This window comes from Belonocnema kinseyi, chromosome 4 (genome assembly GCF_010883055.1).
Source record: "Belonocnema kinseyi isolate 2016_QV_RU_SX_M_011 chromosome 4, B_treatae_v1, whole genome shotgun sequence".
NCBI lineage: Eukaryota > Metazoa > Arthropoda > Insecta > Hymenoptera > Cynipidae > Belonocnema > Belonocnema kinseyi.
In genome coordinates, this window is record NC_046660.1 from 52,512,085 (window position 1) to 52,520,547 (window position 8,463).

Sequence of the window (8,463 nt, forward strand, 5' to 3'; positions counted from 1 at the left end):
TTCTTCTCTTTCTGACGAATATTTTTCTTCTCTCCTTTCCTCTCTCTTCATGCCTCAACCGCCTTTTCTTCGTCTAGCGGGCCTAGAACAGTAATGTATGGGCTATGAAAAGGCTACAGGCGCAGTATTGAATACACCATAAACCAAAGGGGATTGCCTGTAAAGCCTAATACCTAACATATATGGTGTTCGAGACTCAAGACCCATGAGCTCGAGTAAAGAGTTGCTTCTGCCGTCAAGTATGGCTTAGATTAGCGCCTTTGGCCAGATATTATTTTTCTCTTCTTTTTGCATTGCATTGCTCCTTATTTGATGCAGTATATGGTTATCTGATTTACGTGAAGGTGATCCCTTAAATGATAGGATCTGTAGTTACTCTTACTTCTATTATAATAATACTCTAGAAGGGCGTGAAACTGAAATTAAAGCTGGACATTTTTTTAAAGAAGCTTTTAACTCAGATAACGGATGGGGTACAATTATTATAACAGTTTATGAACTAAGTATAGGGATTGTAACTTTTCGTTATCGAGGTGAGCTAATTCAAGATGTTGAGAGTTGTTATTGAGTGTTAAGGGTTTTTCATTAAATAATGCTAGTGCTTGTTATTCTCGAATTCTAGGAAATGTTTTGAACATTGCTAAAATTAATAAAGCAATCATTTGAGTTGCTATTTTAGACAGCTTGGAGTTTTTATTAACGATTTCAAAAGGTTGTTTTCCCAATTTATAAGATTTTTTTCAAATTGTATACATTTTTATTAATCTTCATTAGCAGTTGCTATAGACAAATTCTGTGGTCATGATTATCGATTTTGTGAAAGTAGGTTCGACTGATCTCAAAGGTAGTTAAAAATTTTTATTAGGTTACAAAACTCTTAATAGTCTGTTGCAGTTCATTAACTCTGGAATTTTTAATTACCTTTTTAAATTTTTTGTATTAATTATTACTTGGGGGTTTTATTGACTGTTTCAAGAAATTGTTTTGATCGTTTTTAAGATTACTCAGCATTTTATTGTCCATCGGTATTAATTTACTCTAGGATTTGTTATTATCTGTGACTAGGGGTTATTATGCACATTTTTAGGGTAGCGATGGTTCTAATTTTACGTAACTATAAGGAATTTTCAGTTTTTGTTTTGAAAGTACATAAGGTTTCTAAGGTTGCTTTTTCCGTTTGTTTAGGCTTAGGTTAATTCTAGAGTTGTTTATTAACTTTTCAGTTTTTTTTAGTTATTTCTTAGGTTTGTTGTTACCTGCTTCATGAGATTGTTTCTAAAGTTTTTAAGATTGCTGAACACGTTATTTTTCATTGCTGCAAAGTATTTATAAAGTTTCTTATTACATATTACTAAGGTTTGTTTTGAGCTTTCTTAAGGTTACGTTTTTATTAACCATAGCTCCGAGTGGTCACTATTAGACTGTTTGGAACACGTTTTTAAGATTAATAAAGTTTTTATTTTTCTTGCTAATAAATGCTTCGATAACAGTTGTTATTATACATTTATTTTATTTGTCTTAACAGTTGTAATTGCTGGTTGATGTAATCCTTCGCCAGGATTTTTTATTATTCATTTAAAGAGATTGTTTTGAAGATTTGTAAATATTATAGGTTTTGTGTTTTCGTTGATATTTGTTTTTATTAGATGCAGCTAGAATTTAACATTGACTGATGCTGCAGTTGTCAACCGTTTCTGAAGTTGTTTTGAGTTTTCTAAGGATTGCTAAAATTGTTATTGCAAATTGCTATAGGGTTGGAGATTTTTATTATCAAAGTCTAGGGATTTTTCTGTCCTATATCAGTTTCAAGAGGTTATTTTGATTCCTTCTCTCTTTTAAACGTGCTGTTTTGACCTAACTCAGTATATTAAAGTTTTTTTCCATTAGATGTAGGTATTTATTAATCTTTGCTAGAAGCTTTCATTGCCGGATTCTTGGGTTGTCATTATCAGTCACTGGGGTTTGTTATTACCAATTTCAGGGCCTATTCTGAACGCTGTTAATATTGCTGAAGTTTGAATTGTCTATTGCTATTGACCTTCGATAAGAATTGTTATTTGCTATCTGCAAATGATTGATGCTGGGCTTAATAGTTACCTTTGATGAAAGTTTTAAATGATCTTTTCTCGGGATTTTGTCCTCACCCATTTCAAGATATTGCGATAAACTTTTTCAAAAATGCTGAAGTTTTTATCGTTTCTTGCTATTAAGCATCTACAGATATTGTTATAATCTTTAAATAAGGTTCTTTTTCAATGATTCTAGGATATTCATGGTTGTATTTATTTGTTGGTATTAACTTTCTATAGATGTTGTTACCATTATTAAACGATGTTTCAAGGTTTTCACCAGATAATTGAGTTAGGTAAGAAGGTGTTTACCTTTGTTAATCTAATATTTTTTGTGGTTGTTATTATCCATTTTGAGGTGCTTTGTTTTAACTACTTCAGAATTTTAATGTTGATGTTTGCATGCAATATAGGTTCCTATTAATCTTTGCTGGAAGCTTTAATTGCCGGATTTTGGGTTTGTCATTATCCGTCTTTAAGGTTTGTTATTATCAATTGCAGGGGCTATTCTGAACGCTATTAATATTGCTGAAGTTTATATTGTCCGTTGCTATTTACTTTAGATAGAAGTTTCTATTATTTATGTGCAACTGGTCGATGCTGGGGTTATTAATTACCTTTGCTAAAAGTTTTTAATCACCTTTTCTCAGGATTGTCCTCACCCGTTTGTAGAGTTTGTAATGAAAGTTTTCAAGATTGCTAAAGTTTGTTTGTCTGTTACTATTAAGCATCTCCAGAAATTGTTATTATCAAATAATAAAATCCGTTTTAAACTTTCCTCGAATATCCATGATTGTAATTGTTCTTTGCTCTTAACTGTCTTCAGGGGTTGTTAATATCTTAAGAATAGGTTTTAAGATGTTGACCAGGTAATTGAATTAGATAAAAGAGTGTCTAATTTTCTTGATCTACTATCTTTTTTTTCTGTCACTTTCTGATGCGCTAGGTGCTGTTAAGACACATCGTGGGATTTGATATTGATAGTTAGTAAGCGCTTTTTGTTGATCATCACTTGGAGTTGTTATTTTCATTTCTAGGGATTGTTATTGCTCATTCTCTTTAGTTTTAATTTCCTTTCATATTTGATTTAAAGTATTACATCACAGTAAACCCCAGGAATAAATTTTATTTTCAAAAAGTTAAAAACTTTGCTTCACGTTTATCTAACGAAAGATAAAATTTATCTGAAAAAAGATAAAATTTATCTAAAAAAAAAGATAAAGTTTATCTGGCTTAAATGTTTTTTTGACATAGGTTATATGTCAGACGGCTGCGTCAATTTTCACAGGAGAAATGTCCTTCACAAATTTCAAAATCCTTGCGGTATTCAATTTTAAATATTCTTACTTTATTTGACTAATTTTAAACCCAAAAATCACTCACCTACACTTACTGAATACACAGTCTGCACTTTGGTTAGTTTATACCAAATAGTGTTTGTTTACAATTTTTAAAGTCTACATCAGAGTCGATAGAAAATGGAAGATTTGTTCAACAAAATTAAGGGACCAAAGTTGGCTGAGGGCTCTTACTCAGACATCTTCAGTCCCTTAATTTAGTCTGACCTATAACCTATGTGAAAACAATATTTACATCAGATGAACTTTATCTTTTTTTTAGCTAAATTTTATGTTTTTTCAGATAAATTTTATTTTTTATTAGATAAATGTGATGCAACGTTTTTATCTTTTTGAAAGATAAAATTTATTCCTGGGGTTTACTGTGATGAAATTGATATACTAAGCACTTTCGTGTGACTTTTTCCCATAGTAAAAATTATGCATTGTGCAATTGTTAATACGAAAGTACGTATGTAAACTTTTGACATATTCTGATTCATATTGTACAGATTGTACAATTCCAATGCATGTTCTACACTCCCAGCAGATGTTGTACACTTTCGATGTACCCATTGCGCAGTTACAATGTAACTACAATACCAATAACCGCAGCATGTAGAATGCAACTTGTATCTTTTCCATAAACATATACATTATGTGTGTTTCTGTTCCATACACCTGCAAATCTGTATCACATTTATGCATCTTACACCAAAGAATATCACCTGAAGAAAAATTAAGTCACTATGAGTAGGAAAATATCTGCAATGCGTTTTGCAAGTGCAGACTTTGGAGAGTGGATACGAAGATTAAAACCTGTATCTGAATAAAGCAAAGAATTTAAAAAAGAAGAAAATGGACAGCATCATGAAGGTTAATATACCGTGCAGGGTGGAAAACGTATGACTTCCGCGAATTCGTCCATTGACACTCAGAAACTGGCTTTTACGTTCGAGAATGTACCATGATCGTAGCCACCCCGTGGTATGTACATTCATCCTAGGCCTCTTAACTACATACTAGATGCTCGCGACAACTTACGGCCAAAGAACACGCAAAGAAGTGATATATAACGAACCCGAAGTTTCCTATATCTATGGATTTCAAACTTCTGTAATTATTAATTAACAAACTATGCTTCTCATTGAAAAACCGAAAACATTTTTGGATTCGCCTCGAAAATATCTAAATGATGTTTTTTTTATTTTTTTAATAGAAAATTTTTCGAACAGTTGCATAATTTGTTATGTACTTCAACTCTTGAGAACATTGCTGTTGACTGCACACTGAATTTAAATATTTATTCAACATCAACGTTTAAATATTTCCAGAAGGCTTTCTCATATTCTTGATGAAAAAATGGAAGAGCCGCTTAGATGTTTTGACGCGATAATTATGATTATATAGTACAAATTAGTTCGCAATTAATATATGTATTTGCTTTTAAAAGTTGCATTTATTTCAACATGTCAATAATTATTTTTAAAAAATTCTAAGAATAAGGCCTGTGAAAATAATAATGTATGTATTATGTGCGGATTATGCTTTACACCGTAAGTTCCAGGATATTGGACCGGTGCCTGTCATTCTGATTGTCAACAGTTTGAAATAATCCACTTTGGTGATTCGAAAATTAATTTTTGTACAAATTGATTAATGTCTGACAAATGTTAGTTCTTATGCTTTTAATTAAAATTCTTATGTTCGTTATGAATGACATAATATTTATAAGACAAGAAATGTCTTAGAAAATTTAAAAATTCAGAATAAAAGGATTATTATAATTTTCAGATTTTGGGCTATAAAACTCTATTGCTCTGGATTTACAGAAAATTAAATAAACTTAAATTTTAAATAAAAAATATAATAGTTAAATTTTAAGTCCAACATAAAAAAATTTTACAAAAAAAAAGATTCTTTAGAAAATAGTTGAATTTTTAACCCCAGGTATAAATTTTTAAGTAACGTTATAAGTCATTCACCAACAAAATTATTTTTGACAAACCATTTAATTTTCCAATTATTAGTTCCATTTTCAAACAAAAAAACATGTAATATCTGAACAGAAAATATAATAGTAGATATTTCAACAAAAAATATTTTAATTTAAAATTGAGAACACTTGAATTCCACCTTGAAGACAAACTGTGAATCAAATAATTGAATTTTTTAAAAGAAAAAAAAAATTAACCAAGTAAGGAATACTTATTAAGAAAAAATAGTTAAAATAATTCAAGGTAGGCAAAAGCTATTTATTGGTCAAAAAATTATTAGTTAAAAATAATGAATGTTAAACAAAAAAATAATGTTTAACTTTATTTTGAAAAAAAAGTGAAACTTTGAATAAAGAATGTTAATCAAATATTTCAATTTTCGACATTAAAACATCAAATTCCAACCAAAAATGAGTTAGTTAAATTTTAACTTAAAAAAATTAATTTTCGTTCGCAAAAAAAGATTTTTAACAAAATGGGTAAATTTTTAATTAATTAGATAATTTGTTAAATAATCAGATAAATCATTTATCGACAAAATTAATTTTTAACAAAGAAATTTCATTTAAGAACTATTAGTTCAATTATCGAACAAAAAATTATGAATACATAAAAGAAATTTAATAATTGATATTTTAACCAAAAAAAATTAATTTAAATTTGAAAAAACCTGTATTCAACTAAGAAAATTAACTTTCAATAAAATATTTGAAGATTTAATTTAAAAAGGTAAATTTTTCACCAACAATAGAATATTTAACATTTGAGTTAAAAATATTGATGTTTAAAAAAATATATATTGTTGAAAAACAGTTTTTTAACCAATAAACTAACTAAAATGAAAATAACTAAAATGATGATATTTCAACCAAAGAAATGAATTTCCATACAAAAAGTTAAACTTTCAACGAAGAAAATTAATTGCTAAATAACAAAATTTAAACAAAATAAATGAATTTTTCACTGAAAAATACAGAAATTTTTTTTGCACTAAAAAAAGAAATTCTAACAAAGCAGTTCAGTTTTCAACGAGAACAAATGAATTTTTGAAAGATAAATAATGCTGAAAAATCAATAAATTTGCATCGATATAATATTTATATGGTTTGATTACATTTTCACTCAAGCTTATCTAGTAATTCAAAGCATTTATTATTTTTAAAAAATAAATAGATTTTTAACAAAACTTTTAAATTTGCAACCAAGAAAAAAAATTTAAAAATTGTGTGGATTGTTTTATTTTTGGATTTTTTAATTAATTTTGAACAAATAAGAATCGAATTTTCATGGTGCAGTTGAATTGTCTTAAATAAAAATTGTCATCAAAGAAGTTTATTTTGAACCCACTAGTCGATGTTTCATTTTTTATATAATTAAATTTTTAAGCAAATAATTTGAACTGAAAGAAAATTAATAAATTTAAAAAAAATCCATTCAGATATTCAAGAAAATAATTGAATTTTTATGAAAATAATTAAACTTTTAGGAAGATAGTTAAATTTTTGACCAAAATATACCTACAAGTAGAGTTTAAAAAGAAAAAAATATTGAAATGAAGTTGGAGGTGCCATGCTGATCCACAACTTGCTGACAACTCGCTGGCATATTCTGCCTGAAATTAGTTTTTTTTTAAATTTAATTATACAGCGCATTGTAAACATTTGCATTTTTAGCTGTTTCTTAAATAATTTTTTTTTATGCTTGATCAAATTTCGTGAAAATGATTTTTTTGTTATTTCTTCTTCTTTTTTCCCTTTTTCTCTTTTGGCAATTCTGCTTTTTTCAAAGAAATATGGACAGTTTTCATTAGAGGCTTTTTAGCCGATAAGTATTTTGAGCTTGGCAGAATGACAATTAAATGTTTGATGAAATTTTCTATGACTTCTTGAAAAGAACAGGACCAATCGACGTCTGGTATTCGTTCCAAAGTTTGTGGATCAATTTTTACATTTTCTGGACCGTATTCAGGAGTTGTTGTTCGAGAGCATTCGAATTCAGGTTCCTGAAGGGAATTCTTGAATATGAAAGATTTCTCCTGTAAAAAATGACGTGCTTCGACATATCTGAATAGAATCATAAATTTAATTATTAAATAGAATTCAAAATACATTTAAAACAAACTAAATTTATTGCAGAATTTATTCACCTGCCATAGTTAGCAAGAGCTATGTTTACGTAAATGCGCCCAGAAAAACTGTTGCCAGGATCCAAGAGATCAAAGGGTCCATCAATTGTGAAAATTTGTGGAAAATTTTCCCCAGAAACATTCGATAGCTATATTTATAGGAAGAAATGTTAGAAAATAGAATACAAAATTTTAAAAACCTTAATTTATGAAAAGAAGTAATAATATAAGCGAACCAAACTGCAAGCACAACCATAGAGTGGAATCTTCATTTCGCACATTGGAAAGGAATCACCATTTCTATAAACACTAATTTTTAAGGGATTTTTCTTCATACGTTTCACCAATTCTTCTGTTTTTAGCGAAAAATATCGAATTTGGCCTTGGTAGAAGAGAAAATCAAGAAACTTATCAGGCAAGATTTTTGGTGCGGAATTATTTTCTCTGATCTCTACTGGAGGAAAAAGATTAAAACTGATTTTAACAATAAAGATTGTTGCCCCTGCATCTTTTAAAATTTCAGGGGAGAGGCGAAGGTGTGACACAAATATGTCGAAAACAAAAATTTGGGACATATCAAGATTCCCGTTTGGTCAACTTAAAGAGGTTAGACTTTTACGCATTTTTAGGTTACAGTCATCTTTTTTTATTGCATTCAAAAAATAAAATGGTCTCTAATTTCACGGAGTAAAAATTAAGGGACAACCATAAAATTGCGAAAAATAAAATTCTCAGCACTGCAAAATTCTTACTTTGGAAAATAGTAAAATACTAAAATTCCCGAATTACAAAAATTTCTAAAGACTAAAATTCTCGTATTTGTAAAAGGCCGAGTGATAAAATTCCTGAATAATATAATTGCCGAATAATTTAATTACTGACAGTTTCCAATATTACCGTACTTTAAGATTCCCGGAAGACAATGTTCCAATTTA

At 28.7% G+C, this 8,463-nt stretch overlaps 1 protein-coding gene across 2 annotated transcripts; it reads right to left on the reverse strand.

The window, feature by feature from the left end:
- Positions 1–6,869: 6,869 nt before the first annotated feature.
- Positions 6,870–8,125, reverse strand: LOC117171708. 2 transcript variants are annotated; one of them, XM_033359263.1, is made up of 3 exons: positions 7,770–8,125; positions 7,550–7,677; positions 6,870–7,466 (listed from the first exon to the last, which is right to left on the reverse strand). In XM_033359263.1, the coding sequence occupies exons 1-3, from the start codon at positions 7,782–7,784 to the stop codon at positions 7,136–7,138; spliced, it is 474 nt and encodes a 157-aa protein (XP_033215154.1). In that variant the 5' UTR covers positions 7,785–8,125; the 3' UTR covers positions 6,870–7,135. The 2 variants fall into 2 exon arrangements, with proteins under 2 accessions (XP_033215154.1, XP_033215153.1); XM_033359262.1 differs by having other exon boundaries at positions 7,765–8,125.
- Between the last annotated feature and the right edge of the window lie 338 nt (positions 8,126–8,463).